The sequence below is a fragment of the Erigeron canadensis genome, chromosome 2 (genome assembly GCF_010389155.1).
Source record: "Erigeron canadensis isolate Cc75 chromosome 2, C_canadensis_v1, whole genome shotgun sequence".
NCBI classification, from domain to species: domain Eukaryota; kingdom Viridiplantae; phylum Streptophyta; class Magnoliopsida; order Asterales; family Asteraceae; genus Erigeron; species Erigeron canadensis.
This window is the reverse complement of record NC_057762.1, coordinates 34,770,820-34,793,326: the sequence shown is the minus strand read 5'-3', so window position 1 is coordinate 34,793,326 and position 22,507 is coordinate 34,770,820. Positions and strand designations below refer to the sequence as shown.

At 34.5% G+C, this 22,507-nt stretch overlaps 3 protein-coding genes across 6 annotated transcripts; 2 read left to right on the top strand and 1 right to left on the bottom strand.

Moving 5' to 3' along the window:
* Positions 1 to 2,526: 2,526 nt before the first annotated feature.
* LOC122586681 (protein MRG1) lies at positions 2,527 to 7,364 on the top strand. Its single transcript, XM_043758667.1, has 11 exons — positions 2,527 to 2,734; positions 2,942 to 2,995; positions 3,095 to 3,108; positions 5,093 to 5,238; positions 5,430 to 5,465; positions 5,607 to 5,647; positions 5,793 to 5,894; positions 6,328 to 6,407; positions 6,551 to 6,720; positions 6,810 to 6,894; positions 6,977 to 7,364. Exons 1-11 carry the CDS (start codon positions 2,594 to 2,596, stop codon positions 7,074 to 7,076), a joined length of 969 nt encoding a protein of 322 aa, XP_043614602.1. The 5' UTR covers positions 2,527 to 2,593; the 3' UTR covers positions 7,077 to 7,364.
* A 212-nt stretch (positions 7,365 to 7,576) lies between these two features.
* LOC122586680 (cinnamyl alcohol dehydrogenase 5-like) lies at positions 7,577 to 9,383 on the bottom strand. The gene is made up of 5 exons (XM_043758666.1): positions 9,231 to 9,383; positions 8,897 to 9,010; positions 8,590 to 8,817; positions 8,057 to 8,496; positions 7,577 to 7,877 (listed from the first exon to the last, which is right to left on the bottom strand). The coding sequence occupies exons 1-5, from the start codon at positions 9,305 to 9,307 to the stop codon at positions 7,678 to 7,680; spliced, it is 1,059 nt and encodes a 352-aa protein (XP_043614601.1). The 5' UTR covers positions 9,308 to 9,383; the 3' UTR covers positions 7,577 to 7,677.
* A 3,436-nt stretch (positions 9,384 to 12,819) lies between these two features.
* Positions 12,820 to 21,169, top strand: LOC122586706 (probable cadmium/zinc-transporting ATPase HMA1, chloroplastic). Of its 4 annotated transcripts, none has more exons than XM_043758693.1 (14): positions 12,820 to 13,057; positions 15,256 to 15,533; positions 15,848 to 15,998; positions 16,077 to 16,261; positions 16,708 to 16,854; positions 16,994 to 17,189; positions 17,401 to 17,513; positions 17,849 to 18,072; positions 18,139 to 18,244; positions 18,371 to 18,538; positions 18,707 to 18,923; positions 20,125 to 20,312; positions 20,386 to 20,472; positions 20,563 to 21,169. In XM_043758693.1, exons 1-14 carry the CDS (start codon positions 12,835 to 12,837, stop codon positions 20,731 to 20,733), a joined length of 2,454 nt encoding a protein of 817 aa, XP_043614628.1. In that variant the 5' UTR covers positions 12,820 to 12,834; the 3' UTR covers positions 20,734 to 21,169. The 4 variants fall into 4 exon arrangements, with proteins under 4 accessions (XP_043614628.1, XP_043614627.1, XP_043614625.1 ...); XM_043758690.1 differs by lacking the exon at positions 12,820 to 13,057 and having other exon boundaries at positions 14,930 to 15,533; positions 20,563 to 20,756; positions 20,920 to 21,169; XM_043758692.1 differs by lacking the exon at positions 15,256 to 15,533 and having other exon boundaries at positions 12,820 to 13,311.
* The last annotated feature ends 1,338 nt before the right edge of the window (positions 21,170 to 22,507 follow it).

The window sequence follows — 22,507 nt, the reverse complement described above, 5'->3', positions numbered from 1 at the left end:
TGAATTGAATCATAACTTATACTGTATTTTATTTTCAATAATCATTTAGTTTTAATATGCATAATTTGTGAATTTTAACAAATAACTATATTAAGTTATATGAATGAATAATGAATTTTAGTTTTAATGACTCATTTTAGTACGATAAAGAGATCTAAATAACAAAAATGTAAATACTTCGATAAAAATAAAACCCATAAACAACGTTGAACGAAATGATCACTCGTATAATCAAATTATCATTTTCAATATTTAAAAAGCATTATTTTAACCGGGACGAAGAAGAAAAAAAAATTGATTCCACCAGTTAGTTTGACTAAATGATTGGACCGGTTTATTAAATTTTCTAGCTTTTTTCTTTAATAAAAATTGTATTAAACTTGTTATTATTCAATGAAATTAGTTAAAATACAATTATAATTTATAGAAAAATAATACCAAATAGCTATAATAAATAAAACATGGGTGAGATTCTTTCAAATTATCTCAAACTTGATTCTTTAATTAAAAGATTATCAACCTTTAAATTAAAATCAAAATCATGAATAAAACTTAATTTTTGAATTTTTATTTTTAATCCAATAATTGAAATTTTTGAGAGATTTTTTACACAAAAAAACCCGACTAAATGAATATGTTTGTCACATGATTTCATAATAAAGTTGTTATTACCCGCTGGTATAGAAAGAGTTTCATTAAAATGGAGATAAACCAGAATAACATACAATCTTGTTTCAAGATTGGGTAGAAAAGGGATATATGAAATCACCTATTTCTCGTTCTCGTCCGAGAGTCAAAATAAACACGCCAAAATTTGATCATTCATAAAAGCCAATCAAGCAAAACCAACCGGATCAGTGGTTGGAGTTTTTGCCTCTGAAAACAGAGATTATAGGTTTAATTCTCATGTTCAGCAAAGATGGAGGCCCTTTTCTACTTTTGGTAGAACTTGAAAGCAACCTCTTTATCTTTGTTAAGGATAAGACTAGGGATGAGCATACCGTTCCGGTACTGAGAAGTGGTATCGAGCCCGATCCCAGGTGAGACCGGTATCGTTATCAACTTTTTTAGGTTCGTGGGATCGGTACCAATCGAGATCGGTACCGGGAAAATCCCGCAATCCCAACAAAAGTACTGTATAGTTATAATTACCACTCTTTGTTTCAAAGCCCACTTCAGTTTTAATTCTTATGTAGTTTTGTATCTTTCATATTCATTTCATGGCTGCTTCTAAGTCCTTTGCTTTCTATGTAAATGATTGAGCATTTGGGTTGCATGATAGAGATTTTCTCTCAGATGTAAGCTCACATCAATGATACATATTATATACACACTCATCCATCCCATGTTGTAACAGGAACAATCTAGTTGATTCATTCCTTATTCCCTACTTTGTGTTGACTACAATTCATATTTTCCTAATGTTTCTTGACTTCCAATACATAATTTAAATAAGATGCGATCTGTTAAAATATTGTAAATATATGATACGTAATTAATTCAGTATATATATATATACATGTTTCAGTTTTATTTACTTTTTTCGTATATAAATATATGCTCTGTTTTCTTGAACTACAGATAAATTTATGTAAGGGATTTATCAGTAAGTCAGCTAGTCTCATGTAAATTTATGAGTCTGGTATGTTTAGTATTTTCATAGCCCTTTTTTTTCCTTTCAAAATCGGTACTAGTCAGGATTTGGTACCGAAATCCCGGTCTTGTACCGATTCAATACCAGTCCCGTATCGATTGATATGAAACCGGGATTGGTACCCACTTTTGGTCAAATTCAAGATCAGTACTGGGACCGGTACAAGACGATATCAGTCCAATGTCCATCTCTAGGTAAAACTGTCTAAATTATAACATTTTCTATACATTGTGAAAGACGGTGTTGGGACCCAAAAATCATAAAAAATAGCATTGAGAGTTACTTTTATAAAAGCCAATCAAACCAGGTTTGAACCTGTTTATGAATAAGGGTGTAATCGAACCGAGTCGAGCCGACACAATACCAAGCTCGAGCTTGACTCGATTGTAAAACTCGAAGCTCGACTCGAGCTCGATCGAGCCTTTATTTTCAAGCTCGAGCTCGAGCTCGTCTTACGTGTCGACACTTTCAAGCTCGACTCGATTAAGAAATAAATTAAGTTTCAAATCAAACTAGTTCTATAAGCTCGACAATTTCAAGCTCGACTCGATTAAGCTCGGCTCGGTAGTATAGTAATTATGTAAAAATATATAATATTTGAGGGTAAAATTGTAAATAAATGCAAGCTCGATTAAGCTCGTGAGCTTTTCGAGCAGGCTATACTGAGGCTCGAGCTCGACTCGAAAGTCTACTCCAGTAGCTCGAGCTCGGATCGACCTAGACCGAATCAATTTCGAATAATTTTCGAGTCGAATTCGGGTAGTTCGCGAACTATATCGTCTCGTTTATACCCTTTACGAAACATTTTAATTTTCTCAAAGGTGCATAAAAACCCACTAAATAAGAAGTGGGGGTGCGAACTGCAAAACCAATCAATCATTCCCATCCAAAAACAAAAAATCCCCCCAAAATTTTACTTTTTAGAGAAAAATAAAAAAAATGGGGAGTTCGAAAGACGATTCCGTCACCGACGGCGACAAAACCACCGCGAATCTCCGCCGTGCCGAGTCCAATTCCAAGCTCTACTCCGACGGCGAAAAAGTTCTCGCTTATCATGGCCCTCGCATCTACGAAGCCAAGGCATGCTTTTACTTTTTCATTTCTTAGAATTTTTCCCTAGTTTTAATCAATTTTAAGTTTAGATCGGAATTTCCTCACTCAATTTGGTACTTAGCACTAAGATTAATCAAAATTGTATTAAAAAATATTAGTTGTGTTAGTATGTATAAATTAGGGTTTTTGTTACTATTATTATGTAGAAATAATAAATCTAATTTTTTTTTTTAGGTTCAAAAGGCTGAAATACGAAAGACTGAGTGGAAATATTTCGTCCATTATCTTGTAAGTTTGTATATAAATTATTTATATTTAAAAAATTTAGGATTATAAATTTTTACTTATATTAAGTAATTTGTGTATATATTTTTATCTGTTTTGCAGGGTTGGAGTAAAAAGTAAGCTTTTTTATGCATTTATATGGTTTTATGTTTCGACCGGTAAAGTTATCTTGTGATTGGAACATTACGGGCATATACGACAACTTTTAACATAATGGATGTGAAAAACTTTTCGTTTGTGAATGAAGGATGTGCGTCTATCGGCTAACTTATTACTTGCTTTAGTTAACATATTTTCACTTCAAGTTGTGGTTGTGTGTGTGAATAATAAGGTCTCGTTTTTGAAGAAAGTCCTATGTCATCGAAATTGTTATGTTTGCTCATGTTTGTGAATATCAAATGAACTACGGAAAGATGATATAGGAGCGAAAGTATTTTATGTGATAATGTTTGTTAAAATTTAGAAGATTTAGGTATTACATTTTGGAAAATATGGGAATTCTATAGTAAATTCTTGATTTTAAGTGAATGGTGCTTTCTATATATGCATTATCGTACCAAAATTTAGGTTGGGACCTTGGTTACAGAAACTTGTTAATACGACATTAGGTGGTCAATAAGAGAGTGGGAAAGGGAGCTGTTATCCGGGTTTACTTTTATATTTACGCCAATAGGTAGATCATAAAAGCACCATATACTGGATTTTATATCTCGAGACTATCTTTTCAGATATCTTTTTTCTGCAGTTTATGGTTTTTTTATGTCAGCATCTTATTCTTAGGGTTGCGTAGAAGAGACTGCCTAATGTAGCTAAGAGTTAAGTTGAATTAAGCCAATCGAATTTTTGGAAGTTCAATCAGCCTATCTTTTACTTTTCTTTTTTCATAACATTATAACTGTTTATTAGAAGCATCAACTTCATATAGGTCGGAAACTATGCATAGTCACTGAACTTTTGTCTTGTAGTCATTTAGAGGATGCTTTAAGGCATTTAGGGCATGGAGCTGCACAAATCACATATCTTGTTGCTGCAAAAAAAAGTGTGATGGCTGAACTTTTTTCTGTGTGTAATACATTGACGGCTAATGTCTTCTATAATCTTTCAGTGCACTATGATTGTGCCAACTAGTATGATATAATTTTGTGTTTTGTGGCATACCTTCTATATGTTTATCGTATTCATATAATGTATGTATGTATGTATGTATACGTGGTGTGCATCTAATTTCTTTTTGCTTTGTGAATTTTGTAATGAGCAGCTATGGTTGACATCATTGGTTTATATAGGCCATTCTATGTGTATATTTATTTACTGTTGTGGGCTTATGGAGTTGGTGCTTGCCACGTGCCATGCATCATGACTCTTTTCAGTTTGGCTAAATGTATGCTACAAACTCTGTAACTATTCTGGGATAAGATGAATTCTACACAATAAAAGGACCTTATTCTTAGATGTTCTGTTATAAATAAGGCAATTGAATCATTGGGTGTAAGGGTGTTCAAAGAATCCGTATAGACTCTAGAAGTTTTATTTTTAATTTTTATATTAAGTCCGTAATGAATGTAGTTACTATCAAAACGGGTCTAGTTGTCCCGTATCCAGGAATGGCAATGGGTCGGGTAGTACTAAACCCGAACCCGATAAGGAATATATGACCCGAACCCAATACCCATCGGGTACCTTATCGGGGACCCCATCGGGGATAAAGTCATGCCCAAAACCCGACCCGATAAGGATAGTTACTTTTCAAAAATATTTACCAAAACTTGTATGATTTGAGAAAGGAGACTACTTATTCTTGATGTTTTGAGAAATGGATGTGCAAGTTATTGAACATAGATACAAATTTTGTTGGTATTAGTGTGGAATATAGATTCAAAACTAATTACTTATAAATATATAAATATAGGTATTGATATCGGGTCGGGTCGAGGTAGACATGCCCCAGTCCTTGCCCCGAACGGGTTCGGGTATCGGGTTTCCTCATTGGATTTCGGGTTTCCCCGTCAAGTCGGGTTTTTTTGCCATCCCTAGTATCCAGTTTTCAAAAGGTGTATAAAACTGCTTTTGAAGCTCCAGTATTCTCTATTCTGATAACAGTTGGGATGAATGGGTTGGTATTGACCGTCTGATGAAGTATACTGAAGAGAACATTGCGAAGCAGCAAGCCCTTGTCAAAAAGCAGGGTGTGGACAAGAACACAAAGTCTGGACGCTCAACCCAAACTAAACCAAAAATATTGAATGGTACACCCCCCTGTTTATTTTTTTTTAATGGTTTTACAAGTCATATTAACCCAAAATTTCCATAATTTTTTTAGATCTGATCTCATATTCCGCACAAACTCTTATCAATAGTTATATCATGTATCGACATACAGTTTACATCTATTGGTTCTATGAATCATAATGAAGTTATGTTCTATTGGACTTTTCAGATATAAAGGTTGAAAAAGAGGATGTGAAGACCAGTGGTATCTCTTTGATCTATACTTTATAATAATTTGTGGTTCTCAGTTTAACTGCTTTTTAGAGCGCTTATATTTATACTTACATTTATATTTACATACGAGGTTTTTAACTGTCAGTATATTTCTATTTGGGTGATACTTCAGGGGCAAAAGGGAAGAAGAGGAAGAGTGATTTGAGTATCGAGGTGCATTTATATATATCTTTACTTAATCTAATATACAACACACATTGCAACTTGTACAATGAATGTGGATGGATTATATGTTGCCAAATTTTGGGAATAATCTTATAACCCTATGCATATGCTGATTGATGACTGTTCTTGTCAGAAAGATAGTGCATCTGCTGAAAAGCCTGTGAAGATCCAGATTCCAGCAGCCCTAAAAAAGCAACTTGTGGATGATTGGGAACTTGTTAACCATCAGGATAAGGTATGCCTCTTTAATTTAAGGTTTTTACATAGGCGTTTTGATCTGCATTTAATACCAACTATGTAATCGACAAATCTATTAATGGTTTGAAGTCAACATAGTAGCCTATTTTTAATAACAACTTGTCATATGATCTTATGATCCTTCAAGTGTGTTTCTAAATTCCTATGATTCGCGATAGTAAGAGTCAAATGTAGAAGTTTATGTCCATTTGCAAGATTGGAGTGGCAAGCCATTCTATAATCCAACATTCCTGCCTCAATCTTACTTGTGGTGTTCCTGTGTAAACTTGCAAGGTTTTGGCTAGTAGGATTATTAGATGTTACCATCTTTTGATTAACATTTGTGATTTTTACAACAATACAACCTCATCAACTGTAGTCTATTGAAGTCTTCTCCATTGAGTTCAGGTAATGAAACTTTTTTTTTCCAGGTGGTTAAACTGCCACGTTCTCCAAATGTTGATGACATATTGGCGAAGTACCTTGAATACAGGTTAAAGAAGGATGGCATGTAAGTTCACATGTCTCAAATGTATTCATTTTAGGAAAACATGAACTCTTCAATAGTTTATATTGCTCAAAACTCTGTAATAGTCACATGAATTTGTCTAGTTTGTATTAAAAATATTCAAGCTCACTTTGTTGCTATTACAGGATGACAGATGCAGTTGGAGAGATATTGAAAGGATTAAGATGTTATTTTGACAGAGCCTTACCAGTTATTTTATTATACAATAAGGAGCGTACACAGTTTCAAGAATTTGTTACCGATAATATTTCACCCTCAACTGTATATGGTGCTGAACATCTGTTGCGTCTCTTTGGTATGCTTCTTCATTGCTGTGCATCATAGTTCACACTATGCCTTTCATTGCTTTGTTCAATTATTTCCCGTGGTTGCTTGTGTTTGCAGTTAAATTGCCTGAATTATTGCCATACGTGAACATAGAAGAGGATCTGGCAATGCGTTTGCAACAAAAGTTTCTAGACTTTCTCAAGTACTTATACTTACAAAATATGTCTTCATATTGCATGTTTTACATTTGTTAAAAGGCTTATCACTATGCTGTGTTCTTGTAGGTTTATGCAAAAGAATCAAAGCTCTTTTTTCAATTCTTCCTATGATGTCTCGAAAGTTTCAGACAGTTCAACAGTGAGGGGGGAAATGACCCAGGAGTAGAGTTATCGCTCCACCAACTGTGATGTAACATTAGTGATTAACCAGTAGCAGATCCTGAAAATCTATCAATGTCAACATTATGTTTTGTCAACGTTGTTGTAACATAACCTCATTCTTTTTATGCATATCCAGTCTCTCTATGTGCTCATAATGATAGCCATATTTAGTTGACACCTACAATCAAGAATCAGTATTTGATCATTTAGCCAAGATGTTGTAGATCTAGTATCATCAAATTTGTAGTACAATTATTTTTCTTTTGGGTATAAGAAATTTGTATTACGATTCTGCTCTTGTTATTCGAAATTACTCAATCATGTAATTTGTTGGCTTGTTCTTTGCTCTGTATCTTTTGCCAGTATTTGAATTTAAATGTTTATTTTGCAGATCATTGGATGCAAATCGCTTGATAACAAAGGTGCGTTATTACGCTTTACCTCTGATGTAAACAGTTTCGTCAAGTTAGTTAAAAGCGGAGTATTGGTTGACCGTAGTTTAACTTTTATAATCTTAAAAGTTGGTTGAATTTATTGCAATTACATTTACATGATAAATTAACATCCTTTGATAAACGTTACTCCTTGCAACCTGTAATCAAGCATCACTCAAGATTGCTCCCAGCCACGTTCAGCACAAACCTGTACCTTACATCATTTTTTTCCATCCTTTCAAATGCTTTATTCACATAGTCCATCTTCACTACTTCTATCATTGTCTTCAAACCTTTTTCCACCCAAAAATCAAGTATGTCCTGCGTCTCTTGAATGCTTCCAATGAAACTCCCAGTTATTGTTTTCTTTCCTGAGAATTTCATGACTATCTGTCAACTTCATATTCAAAAAATCCAGAACTTGTATATTATGTGGGTTTTTTTAACAATATACCGTTATTAGTCTTAGCGAAAGGAAGTTGTTTTACTTTTCTTGTTGGAAAATTCACTAACAATAGAATGAGTTACTATATGTGGAAGGGTACATTACCTAAAATCAAACCGGATGCATTGAACTGCAGTGGCTCAGGTACAGCTCCAACAACAAATATCTTTCCATCAACTCCAAGAAGAGCAAGGTAATCTTGTAATTGATGATTTACTGGTACAGTATCAAGTATATAGTCAAGGCTGTTTCTTGATTTTTCCATTTCAGCGGAGTTTGAGCTCACCAAGAAACAATCAGCCCCCAAATGAGTTAACGCCTCTTCTCTCTTCTTATCTGAAGAGCTGATCACAGTCACATGATGGCCCATTGCTTTTGCAATTAAAACACCTAAATGACCAACTCCCCCCAAACCCAAGATTCCCGCTTTTATAGGTTTTTTGGAGTCAATGAACTGTTTTAAGGGACTGTAAGCTGTCACTCCTGCACATAGTAGTGGCGCTGCCTGCTCTGGAGCTAGCATTTCTGGTATGTGGACTATATAGCTGCAAGTTTTCAAATTTTGACTTTTTATTTTTACTGTGAGTTTGATATAAATGAACCATAGAGAATTTTGATGAAATATAAGTTATGCTCACTTCTGATGGACCACCATGGCAGAGGAAAAGCCTCCCTGAGTAAAGCTTCCATCCTTATAAATGGCATTGTAAGTGAACACCATGTTGGGGCAGTATTGTTCCTTGTTAGTAGTGCAACACAGACATTCCCCACAAGATCCAACCATACAACCAACACCTACAATGTCATCTACTTCAAATTTCTTCACCTCAGAGCCCACTTCAATAACCTTTCCGACGACTTCATGCCTGCAAGAACATAGTTAGCATGTGTTGCCGAACAACTGTCAATGCATGGACTACATAGTAATAAAGTTAAGAATCCTACCCCGGAACCAAAGGGTAGGTAGTGGAGTGTATTTCATTTCTGATCTGATGAAGATCGGTGTGGTCTACGCCACAATACAAGACCTTGAATGTTACATCTTCCGGACCTGGTTTTCTGCACAGGTGGAACATACAAGATATTCAAATTTAGATACCAATCCCTATACTACACTTTGAGACATCATTGGTAGATGATGGATATGTACTCAGAAAATGTATTTTGGACACAATTTGAATGAATGTTGCTCAGTTTGTTTGCAAAAACATGGAGATAATTACAATCTACATCTATATGTATATGTATTTCTTTATATAAATGTCTATATTCAAGAGACCTGAGGTGGTAAGAATAAGGAGAAAGGATGCCAGATGAGTCTCTAGCAGCCCAACCGGAAACTTTGCTTCCCTCCATAACCTTGTTGGTAATAAACAAATCACTTTCTTGCTAATTTTAGAAATCGGATATAGCACTTTATGATGTACGTGTGTGTATATATAGGCAAATTGTTGAAGCACTTTTGAAGTAAAAGTTGCATTAATTATATACAATGTGGCATTATTGATTAAAACACGAACCTATTGAGATAGTGACATGGATTTTGTACTAGGCAATTAGTCATTGATTTTGTTTACAAGAAAAAATTAGTCATTGATGACGTATATGTCAGTCCTATTAACTTATCAAGACACTTTGGTGTTATCTTCTAATTTTTTTATTTTAGGATAATGATAAATTAACCTGATTCATATACCTAAAGATCAACTTAATTATAGGATTATGACAAATAATCAATGAAAAGGATTAGGAAAGAGAATTAGTATTCAGTTTGTAAATTTTTAAGGTTTTAGTTTGATTTTTAGGCATACGAGTTAGATTGATTGATATTTTTCTTATTTTTTCATTATATGCTTTTATATATCAAATACAATTTGGCTTTGGTTATTAGTTTTGCAATAAGCTATATATTAATTAAGTCAATGCTTGAGACATCTTCAAACATGACAAAGATGGCTGGATTAGGTAAGGTAGCCCGACAAACTTAATTTGGTTTTTTCCTTTTATAATCAATGATATATGTGTCTAAAGCGTATATTAAATCATTAAATGTGTAATTTGATGGGATACATGATCAATCTTTTGTTCGTTAGACATACAGGCACATGGCATATTTTGTGCCACTTCACATGTTCGTCAAGGAACGACAGAGAACCCGTGCCATTCACTCTTTCTAAGTATTAATTTGACTTCACGTGTTGGTTTATGAGGTTTTCACTCTATTTAGGTTATCCGAGAATCATGAGTTCCTTTGACTCAACTATGTGCCGCTAAATCGAGTTATCCTCGTGATCAAATTTTCGCTCATACCCCAAAATATTTACCTATAAAAGTTTTGAATCTGAGATACTTTTTGAGAGAATAAGACATCAAACCACTAGGCGAGTCTGGTACTCTTGTGGTGGTGTATGTTGTTATTATGTATTTCGTAAATTAAATTAAATAATTTGAAATTTTACATATATATATTTGACTCATGTCATACGAGTTGTATAATTATTTTGCAAAGAAAAGAGTAGCATATATTAGGGATGAAAATTCGGAAACTCGAGTCCGACCCGGAACCGTCCCAAACCAACCCGTCCGAAGCCCTAACGGCTGGGTCATGGGTCATGTTTTTAGTGCATTCCGGTGTCACGGGCTGTCCAGGTCGGGTGAAGACAAAAGCCGAAAAATTGTTAAGGAAACTCGTGACCCACACGAACCAGACTCGAACCGAACAGACTCGAACCTTTACGAGCCGGGTCACGGTTCCGTTTTCCATGCTCTCACGGGTCGAGGGTCATCCCGGTTTAGGCCGGGTTTTCACCCGTGCACAATCCTAACATATATTATACAAATTCTTTTCTTCATAACTAACATTTTTAAAAACTAATATTAAATTGCGCGATTTCATAGCCATTGTTATCTTGGCCAGTGAAACTATATAAGTGGGCAATAACCTAAAGCTCCAAAGTAACTAAGCCTTACAAGTATATATATTGAGTTAGTTTATTTATGGGCTTTTTCAAACAAAACTAAAACGCGAGGCTTTTAAACATACAAAAAGTAGTTTTTTAAAAAAAATTGACTCTGCCAATTATAAGCCTTTTAGTTTATTTTCCATATAAAGAAGGTTGATTTTCTTTACTATATACTTTAAGTAAAATTAAAAAAAAAAAAAAAAAGAATTTTCACCAAAAACTTTGAGCCAACACTGATTATTGTCTATCATTAAAAATGCTTTAATGCAAATATATTTTTCAAATATATATTTCATAGTCATTATATCTTACAATTAAGAACGCATTAATGCAGATATTTGACAAGATGAAGTTTTACAAATATATTAGACGGGTGCATGTATAATACGGTGGTGAAGGCGTGATGGTGATGACGATGACTACTAATGGTAGTGGTGGCAGTTATAGGTGCTGGTGGTGACGCCGTCAAATGGTGTAGTTAATCGATATAAATGTAATTTATCTAAATGGTATAGTGAAAATATTTTATTAGATAAGAGACTAACGATATAAATTAATTTATTGAGATTAAATAATAATTTTGTATATTCCAAAAATTAACTTTTAACATTAGAGTTAGTATTTTTACATATAGATAGATATAGATATTTGACTCTAAAATATATCGTACGGCCTATATTTACATTGTATTATACAATTTTTTTTTTGTTTTTTGTAAGTTGCAATTTTAGGAACAAATGATAAGTTGCGTGATTCTATATATCTATCATTTAAGTCCCTATAATGCAAACGGGCAACTTTGGTATTTGTACGTAATCATCACTATCTAGCAACTATAAATACCATGTAAACTCAACATTCCATTTGAATAGTAACTTCTTCATTAACTTTCTTGGTACTTTTGTGTTAAAAATATGACCAAAATCACCTCCATTATGTTCACGATGATGATCGTAGCAATTTTGTTTGAGAAACCGGACTTTGTAAAGGGGGGTATTAACTGCGATACGTCTTTGTTAAACCCATGTATACCGGCATTTGAGGATCGAAATGTGGTACCTCTTGAAGAGTGTTGTTATAATTTACGAGAGAATCGTGCTTGCATATGTCGATGGATGAAGGATCCAAAAACCAAGGTTTATTTTATAGAGCCCGGTGTACACAATGTTGAAGCTTGGTGTGATATTACCTTCAACTTTTGTAGGCTCTAGAGTTTCCATACCCGCAAAGTTGTAACTAGTTGCATTGCATCTCAAAGCTATGAAAACATATTATGTTAGCTAGTGCAATCTATATGCCTTGCTAACTAAATATTTTGTTTTGAAATAAGTGGTACCAATATTTGGGTGTTTTAGTGTTAAATGCTTCAGTTTTTGATTATATGTATGTAAACTTTCTATGAACCCCAAGATGAGATTGTATCAACACTTCTACAATAATCATACACTGAGATTGTATATAACCCATAGGTGTACAAGGTGTGAAAGAGGGGGGAAAAATAATTATAATCTCTATCCTGTAGTAAAGAAATTGTTTCTACACTATATTTTGACATCTACATCGATCAAAGAAAATATAGAATATTCCATTCATCTAGAGAAAAAAAAAATACAAAATTTAACTAAGATGTATGTAGTACAAAGTTCTTCTGCTAGTTATAAAATACTTAAATGAGCTCATAATAAATAAAATTTTTTTTTTATCAAAATATAAATCTTTTATAAAAAAAGCAATCAAATCATAAAATTGTAGCAATAGCTATCCATGTGTGAACAAGTACATATAATCATATATAATGTAAAAGAAAATGAGGACATAATGTGGGGAATATGTTGCAACATTTGGTCTGTGGTCACAATAACTTGGTTTCTAATACATATGAAGGTGCCGATGATCCTTTATCAACATCTCCCATAAAGAATGGCTGCTCTATGTCATCCTATATCTCTCGTTAATTCCCTACACCGGAGAAGAAGAAAACTTGGAGTTAATTCGCTCGTCTCCCTTCGTAACAAATCTCTTAATTCTCTCCCAAAACACATACGTACTTGCATTCGTCCTATAACTTGTCATTCAAAAACCGCTGACCATCACCATGATCACGACCACAATCATGATCATTGTGATCATGTTCATGGTCACAATCACCAACATTGTCATCATCGCCATCATAATGGGCACGATTTCAAGCTTACGAAGTCACAACAAGCATTTGCTAATTTTGCAAAGGTAATCAAGTGGACCGAGCTAGCTGACTTGTTGAGGGAACATTTGGAACTTTGTTGTTTCTCAACCACACTACTTATAGCCGCGGTTTTGTGCCCCTGCTTGGTCCCAAAAGCTTTTGCAGAGCCGATTCAACGAGTCCTTTCTCTTGTGGCCTTCCCTCTTGTCGGGGTAATTATTTCATTTCGCTTGCTAAGCTTTAGTTCAGTCAATACCTTAGCTTAAGACTTCGGATTTGTTTTTGTTTGTTTGTTTTCTTTATCCAACGTGACTTCAAGCAACCAAATCTACTATGGTGTACTACATAACATGTACAATAAGAACATTGCCCAATGCCCACTACATAACCAGTACTAAACGTAGTTAATGTCACATTAGCAAAATCACATCTGAACACTACTAACCCAATACTAATTCCTTCAAATGTCTTTTATGTCATCTATGATCCACCATATATATAAATATTTTTATATAAAAAAAAAATGTATGTGAGAGGAAAGGAAGAAAAAAAGAAATTAGACTTGTATTCAATATTCACCACCTAAGTCATCGCCCTAATACTAATCAAACCTAATGAAGTTGACTTGTATTTGTTGATAATGAATACCTTTCCAATACACCATCAAACGTGCTTTACAATGTTGTACTATACAAAAATATAAAATATGTTTTGTGGTGTATTGCCAAAACCTGATGATGTATAGATCGTTTCCCTTATCTAACTCTGTCAATTTTGAAACAATATGAAATGGTAATATTATTGTTTGCACGGTAATAAAAATCATGAGAAACGTATTGTATAATTTTTTTAATCAGATGTCACAAAATGGACAAATGTATTTGTATAAAGGAAATGATATTCGTATCACAAATTTTGATAAATCTACCAGACATACCGTACAACTTTCTGAATAAACTGTACAAGTTATTAAAGCATATGTATGGTAGATTAATTAAAACATGTGGTACGAATATCACTCCCCGTCGTATAATACTCGCACAAAAAACCATCATATTGATAATTGTTATTTTTTAAAAATAGTTTAATAAATTATAATTGTATGTTACTATAAAAACTTAATCTAACATGTAAAAAATTATATAAATTTACATATTTATTTATTTTTTCTAGATTTACGATCGTGCTTTAAGTTATTTTTTTTCATGTTTGGTTTTGTCTTGTTGGTGAGAATTATTTCAAAGGTTAAACCTTAATCAAAAGTCTATTCGAAGCTTTCTATCCTTAAGTATATACATTTTACCAAGGTTGTAAAACTTCCTGAGTCGACCGAATACCCAAAATAAACTCCTGACTCATATCTCGTCGAGTCCGACTCACAAGTTCTCTAGTCTTGGAACGGACAAAATAATGATAAAGTGTGAATTTATCAACTATCTAAATTTTAATTTTCAAGTTTAAATTATTATGTTAATGATTTTAAACATAATTGCTTTTAAACAGTTATGTTTTAATTTGAAATATATTTTTATAATTCTATTATATATAATTTCAAAAATACTTATGTTTGTATATAATATTCTAATCTGAGTTTTTCACGACCCCCTTCCTCACCGAATCAAATCATGAGTTTTCCCGACTTCTCTACGTCTTCAAATGAAATGAAAAGAAGAAAACAAAAATGAGGGATACGATCATGTGGCGGATATCAAAAATAGGCGTGTGGTCGTTAACATTACTATCGACACAGACAGAAACAAAATATACACAAAAAAGCAAAAATAAATGATGAAAATAAATAAAAATTTAATATTAATAAATAAATAAAAATTGATTGAATTAATCCTCTTATTCAGCTGCTGCTCCTCCTCCTACAACAGTCTCATCAACTTTGATCTGATTCATCATCAAAATAATAATGGCTGGTCTTCTTCTTCATCATCATCTTCCAAACAATTCATTAACTCTCTATTATTCCAATCCTTGTTCAAAAACAAGAATAATCCGAGTCAACTCACTCCTCTTTCACCACCAACCCTATTATGACTATTATTATTCCCAAAAATCCCCAATTTTCCCCAATCCAAAACCCTCACCAATTACTAGTTATACTACTACTCGAACTCGCATTTCATGTCATTCCAAAACAACATCACATCACGATCACAATCATCATCATCACCATCATCATCATCATGGACATCATCATGAGGAGGGCGGAGGTGAACTCTCGAAATCGCAACAACTTTTTGCGGATTTCGCTAAGGCGGTTAAGTGGACTGACTTAGCTGACTTTTTAAGGGAGCATTTGGAGCTCTGTTGTTTCTCAACTGTTTTGTTTCTAGCTGCTGCCGCTGCTCCCTTTTTCGTCCCGAAAACGATTGCCAAACCCGTTCAACATGTTTTAGCTCTTGTTGCTTTCCCTCTCGTTGGGGTAAAATAATAATTACTTACTATATCATATATCATATTCTAAGCTTAGCATCCGTAATTTTATTTTATTTTATTTTTAAGAGATGTAGATTGAAGACTAGTATTAGGCCTAATGACAATTGGACGTAATTTGGAAGTTGGTATTAGTTTTATATAGACTTGGACACACTGAAATGATATCATGTGGAACTTATCTTTGGATTGAAAACAATGATGACTTTTGTGGTGGTGTTATACATTTTAAATTGGCATCGGATCAAGCTTCTTCTCGACGCTAGATATCTTTTACAGAAACTCGTTCTGTTCCTTGTCCAGGTCTCAGCATCATATGATGCACTATTAGATGTTGCTGGCGGAAAAGTTAACATTCATGTATTAATGGCTCTTGCGGCTTTCGCATCAGCTTTTATGGGGAACTCACTGGAAGGAGGCTTGCTTCTCGCGATGTTCAACTTGGCTCATATCGGTTGTCATTTTTGTGTATTCTTTTATCTAGGTTGACTAGGTTATTTGCTGTATGGCTAATGTGTGCAAATGACTGCAGCTGAAGAATATTTCACCAGCCAGTCAAAGGTTGACGTCAAGGAGTTGAAAGAAAACTACCCGGAATTCGCCCTTGTTCTTGATGTTAATAACCAAAAGTTGCTAAATTTATCTGATTTGAAACACCACGAGGTCCCCGTTAATGAGTTAGAAGTTGGATCATTTATTTTGGTTAGAGCTGGAGAGGTATGGAAATCACATCCACATCCACATATCATATAATTCCTTTCTTATTATGGTTTCAGTTACCAGAATTCGTGTATGGATAGGGATACAGAGATGCCAATGGCATCTAAGTGCCTTATTATTCATTTTTGAGATAAGCGCTTTTCTATATTACTCTACCAAAACTAAATCATATGAAAAGACTACGAAAATATAACTACCATAACAAACCATTAGATTGCATTTTTCATTTTCGAGATAAGCGCTTATCTAGTTCCGGGAATGATTTTTAACTAATTTGTTGAAAAAGAAAGTGTTAGTTGATTAACTTGGTAAAAAATAAAGGACTAAATTGAATTTTTAAGGACAGAATATGTTGGTCAGTTAGAGTCTTTTTCTAAAAAGCTTTTTCCTATAGTTGTATTAAGATGTTAACATTAAAATGGTTTTGGTTGGTTTTTCGTTAGTCGGTGCCTGTAGATTGTGAAGTTTTTCGTGGTCGGTCGACCATCACCATTGAGCACTTGACTGGGGAGGTGAAACCAGTAGAAAGAGATGTTGGTGACAGCATTCCTGGTGGTGCGAGGAATATAGATGGTATGATGATACTCAAGGTATATGTAGTTCAACTGTTTTCAAGTATAGTAATTTTTGGACCTTTTCCGTCTCTATATGTATGTAGATATGTAGTTGTGGTTGTTGTTTGCTTTCAAGTTCATTCTCTGATCATCAAGTCTAACTACTACTTTACAGACAAAGAAGACATGGAAAGAATCTATGCTGAACAAGATAGTGGAACTAACAGAAGAAGCTCAATTAAGGAAACCGAAGCTACAAAGGTGGCTGGATCAGTTTGGTGAGAAGTACAGTAAGGCAGTCATCATTCTATCCGCTGCCGTTGCCCTCATTGGCCCTGCTCTTTTCAAGTGGCCATTCTTCAGTACTCCAGGTATCCTGATGCTCTATTTATATACATGAAACGGGACTTTATATGCAATATAGTCTTTATGTTTTTGAAATGAGTGTTTTACCTTTAGCTTGCTGCTCAGTTCACTCATGACTTTCCATTACCAAAATTCCTTTCCGCCAATGATGCTTATTTTACTTTATATACAATTTTATCCACTGCACCGTTTCATTAAATTTATATAGTTGTGTAGCCTGCAGGGGATCACTTTATAGAGCATTGGGGCTCATGGTTGCAGCGTCACCATGTGCTTTGGCTGTGGCTCCTTTGGCTTATGCTACTGCAATCAGTGCCTGTGCAAAGAAGGTACTCTCGGTTCTATGATGAGGGACCAATAATGTGGTGCAAATTTGGTGAATTTACATTCAAAAATGTGATTGCATGGTGGCTAAAAAACTGAAGTTAATCTTTAAGTCTTGTGGCTGATAGAGGTAGGAGATAACACAACAAATTATCTATCTTTGATAGAGCGATCTTAGTGGACATACTTAGATGAGATTAAGTTCAAAATATGATCTTACTTTATATATTCATTACATCTAAATACTATACTGAAAGTTTATCCTGGCATCCACATATCATGAACTTTAATGTGAGCACCTGTCTCGTTGAAATGTATATTAACAGATGTATTTGTGTAGGGAATACTGCTGAAGGGAGGACATGTTTTTGATTCTTTAGCTTCCTGCCACACCATTGCATTTGATAAGACAGGGACATTGACAACAGGTGAGTTTATGTGCAAAGCAATTGAGCCGATACATGGGCATGAAGCTAGCACTTCTTGTTGTGTACCCACCTGTGAAAAAGAAGCCCTTGCTGTCGCTGCTGCAATGGAAAAGGGAACCACTCACCCAATCGGAAGGTATAATTGGATGTCATATTTCTTTTTATTGACCCCAAGGTGTTGACCAATTTTCTATAATTGTAGAGCGGTTATAACTCATAGTCAAGAAAAAGAGCTACCTTCTGTTTATGTTGAAAGTTTTGAGAATCTCCCGGGTAGAGGTCTTTTTGCAACACTGTCTAGCATTGAGGTAGTGCCTTTGATATCTCTATATGCATTTAATTAGTGGCATATCACTTGTAATCTGTGTATTACACGCTCATTAATATGAGATTAACTCCCTCTTTTCCTGTTTCAATTTTTCTGTTTGTTATAGCCAGGTTTTGGAGGGGGTCAAGAGTTGAAGGCGTCACTTGGTTCTGTTGAATACATCACATCACAATTTAACTCTAAAGCTGAATCTCAGAAGATTAAGGAGGCAGTGATAAGGTCTTCGTATGGAACTGACTTGGTCCGCGCTGCTCTCTCTGTAAATAACAAAAAGGTGATACGTCTTCGATAATATTTTTTGAATGGTTCTAAACATTCTAACTGACCACTTATAAATTTCACTAGATCCATCGTTGAGCTGAATGGCAAACACATTAATGAAGTGACATTATATACTCCCTTATGAAATTGAATCTAATAGACATGTATTTCATATGTTCAGGTAACTCTCTTCCACTTTGAGGATAAACCTCGAGTTGGAACAAAGGATGTCATCTTGGAGTTAAAGAAACAAGCAAAGCTCCATGTGATGATGTTAACTGGTGACCATGAGCTTAGTGCACATAGGGTTGCTAATGCAGTGGGCATTGATGAAATTCATTGTAGCCTAAAGCCAGAGGATAAGCTCAATCATGTGACCAGCATCCCTAGAGATACAGGTCGACTTATTTTTAAACTTTACACCCCTATAGGCTTGGCTTTTGAGTTTGTTGCTGGCTTCTTTAGCTGCATTAGAATTATCATATACTAGTGTATGTTTGATGTCATTAAAAATACTATTACCAACGTGCAACCAGTATCGAGTACACATACTAGGTCAGTGTGGATCTAGGAATATAAATGACGTGTATCCAATTATAATTTATCCACTTCAAAATGCTTACTTTATAACCTAGGCCCAAAAATTTGGATAACATGTGTCTAAACATAATTTTCCATATGTTTGTTAAAATCCAACCTAGGTCCATAGACCTAGGTTGGACCTATATAGAAGTTCCCTTTGACTGGTCATTCGAGTCTGGAAGTTATAGTGGGCAATCTTGACCCAGTAATGTTTGAATGAGATAATCTGGGTATGTGTAATATTGAACATGCCAAATGGGCATAATCATATAAATTACCTTAAAACAAATTGGTTGCGAATGTGGCCAAAAGTTCGTATTTGAACATGTCAAAAACTTATTACCCTTTCGACCGTTTACTCGAGTCACATCAGTTATCCATTTTACCACAATACTACCTATAGTGTAAGTGCATATGGAATTCGTTACATACAACATTTCTACGGATTGTTGTAGAACTCATATTATTATTCACATTCATATAAGTTTCGAATGTCTTTTTTGCATATTAGATATGACAAAGTTGTAGATTAGAACTTCGAATCATAATTCGAGTAGGATACAATATATATATATATATATATATATATTTGAATTGAACTTACATACAAATGACATCTATCCTTTAGTAGGGTACAAGACTACAAGTTACTGTTAGGAAAATAAAACTTATGGAGTAGGAGATAATTATTATGGTTATGCTGAATTTAATTGAAAAGGGAAAGTGAAGATTTAATTTTGCATAATCAGTCCTATTTTAGAGGCTATCAAACTTTCAAAGGTGGATAATCTATTTTTCTCATTGGAAAGACTTTAGAGTTTACGAATACATTGTCAGATCTACTTTCCATCTGCATTGCCATAGAATAGTGGCTTTGGTAACGTTACAGGGGAGAGCCTGTTTTATAAATCATGTGGTATTCTGATATCTTGTTCATTAAGCTTTTAATACCTGCTTATTCAGCTTATTGTAGTTTTGCCTGTGTACTAAGAACTCATAATTTTTGTTGTGTTACAGGAAGAGGTCTGGTGATGGTTGGTGATGGTATTAACGATGCACCAGCGCTTGCTGCTGCTACGGTTGGTGTTGTGCTGGCTCAACGTGCTAGTGCAACTGCTATTGCTGTTGCAGATATCTTGCTACTTCAAGACAATATTTCTGGTGTTCCATTTTGTATTGCAAAATCTCGCCAAACGACCTCACTGGTACCTTATCAATTGATTCTCTTATTTGCCTTTACTTCCAGCATTTTTCTGATCGATTCTATTTTGCTTGCAGGTCAAACTAAATGTGGCACTCGCATTATCGAGCATTATGCTGGCATCCCTTACTTCTGTCATGGGCTTTCTACCTCTATGGCTTACGGTATGAACATTTTTGCAGATTCTTATATTAATTTAGTACCCTTTTTAACTGTCAGTTGTCTAGTATGAAAATGCACTTGTAAATTTACAGGTCCTCCTACATGAAGGCGGGACTCTGCTTGTATGTCTCAATTCTATTCGTGCTCTTGAAGAACCGTCATGGTCATGGAGAGCAGATGTTCTACAAGTATTCAATAAATTCAAGGCGCTCCTCAATTTCTTGACTAAAAACACACCTACAATCCAGGCGGCACCATCATAAGATCGCAAACACATCAGATTTAGGTACACTCTACTGCTACTTAGGATAGACTTTTTTATGTAAATTATGCACATCAATTCAACAACTATATAAAATGAGTAAAGTTCGAAAGTCATCTCTTATGTTTGTCAATATCCATGCGGTTTGGTTTTCCTTTTGTCAACTCCATTAATTAAAACAAAGCAGTTAGTTAGTTGGAAGCTGGCATCACTAAGAAGATGGATGAGAATGACAATGCTGATAGCAATAAACAACCATACATCGCGCTTTCCCTCTGTCCGATTAAAGTTATAGCATTTTTATATCTTTCGGATGGTTTCAAGGTTAACCTGTAACATACATTTTGGCCCTATTTTGAGGATGTTTTGTATATATTTGTCAAATATTCGAATTTCTTTAAAACTATTATGAATGGATGCGAGGAAGTAACAAAGAACTAATATGTACACAAAATTGGCAAACAAGTACAAGGTAGTAGAGTACACTATAGAAGTGATATTCATACCATTTTTATTGATGGATATCAATGTATCACAACCGTGTATTATTAGCTTATATATTAAACTATACAACTTATACATTGTTGTACATTTAAAAAAAAAAAAAATAGTGATACGAATATTACTTTTCTATTCAGTATCCAATACAATGTGTTATAACCATGTAAAAATTAAAATGACCAGTGAAGTATTTTAATATAGAAAAGTGATATCCTCACAAGGTGTTCAATCATACACAATAAATGAACATGGTTTATTGGATAGTATACAATTATCCTGTATAAATTTAAAATGTCATGTATGGCTAATATGTGTTGTAACTTGTAAGGATATCACTCCTTTTGTTATATCCTTTTGTTATATATGCACACGCAGTTTAGTCACACATAGTCCAAATTTTTGTGTACTTTTTTTCACCCAATCCTTCATGGATAAGCTTCGGTGGTAGTGTAAAATTGAAATATATTTTATTGGTGATCCTGTGGTAGTGTAAAGTCGAAAAATATATTATTGGTGATCCCAAAAATATATGGGGTAGATGCAGAAAGATGAAAAAGCTAAAAGAGAGCAGCACAATTATTAGTTAGTTATGCTATAACGATTGTACAATATGGTGTGAGATATGTACACTTTGACCAGCAAAAAAATAAAGGGTACCGTGTGGGTTTTGAACTACAATCAAGTCATTGTAATCTTTTGGACTGCTACTCTATTCCATTTCGTGTTCTTTTCAACTTCCCAACTAACATTTTCTTTTTACCTTCATTTATCTACTCATTGGTCCCCTTTTTTTCTTTTGTTTAACCAACGACAAACGGAATTGTCCAGATCTTTCATACGAAGTGGCCATTAACGAAGGATCACCAATTAGACCGGATACAATAAATCTGTCGATGGGTCGTCGATGGCCTCATCGACAAGGATGCTATTGGTAGGGGTCGTCGACGGGGCTCATAATCGGAGGACTTCAATGGATCGAACTAGCTGGACGAGGGGAGAGCGTGTGTTGGGCCAAGCAACGGTCGAAATTTGAGTTTTTTTGTTTAACGTATGTGTGGGGCCAAGCAACGGTGTGGAAGAGGTGTTATTGGTAGTGAGTGTGAAAGAGGTGGATGAGAAGAGAGAAAAGCTGATGTGACAGTATGGAAGAAGTGTAGATAAAGTGCCTATTGGATAAGGCCTTAACTGGTCAATCCAGTCTTACGGAACCCTTAAAGATCCCCCAATTACCCCAAATCCGCGGAACCTCAATAGTTTCCCGTAAATAAACATGA

Excerpts from the sequence above, each read along its gene's own strand:
- LOC122586681 (XM_043758667.1), top strand. The coding sequence starts at position 2,594 with ATGGGGAGTTCGAAAGACGATTCCGTCACCGACGGCGACAAAACCACC. Across the intron at positions 2,735-2,941 it reads CTCGCATCTACGAAGCCAAG|GTTCAAAAGGCTGAAATACG; the intron begins GCATGCTTTTAC and ends TTTTTTTTTTAG. Across the intron at positions 6,408-6,550 it reads AGGTTAAAGAAGGATGGCAT|GATGACAGATGCAGTTGGAG; the intron begins GTAAGTTCACAT and ends TTGCTATTACAG.
- LOC122586680 (XM_043758666.1), bottom strand. The coding sequence starts at position 9,307 with ATGGAGGGAAGCAAAGTTTCCGGTTGGGCTGCTAGAGACTCATCTGGC. Across the intron at positions 8,497-8,589 it reads GCCATGGTGGTCCATCAGAA|CTATATAGTCCACATACCAG; the intron begins GTGAGCATAACT and ends GAAAACTTGCAG. Across the intron at positions 7,878-8,056 it reads TGCATCCGGTTTGATTTTAG|GAAAGAAAACAATAACTGGG; the intron begins GTAATGTACCCT and ends TGAAATTCTCAG.
- LOC122586706 (XM_043758690.1), top strand. The coding sequence starts at position 15,018 with ATGGCTGGTCTTCTTCTTCATCATCATCTTCCAAACAATTCATTAACT. Across the intron at positions 15,534-15,847 it reads TTGCTTTCCCTCTCGTTGGG|GTCTCAGCATCATATGATGC; the intron begins GTAAAATAATAA and ends TTCCTTGTCCAG. Across the intron at positions 18,245-18,370 it reads CAACACTGTCTAGCATTGAG|CCAGGTTTTGGAGGGGGTCA; the intron begins GTAGTGCCTTTG and ends TGTTTGTTATAG.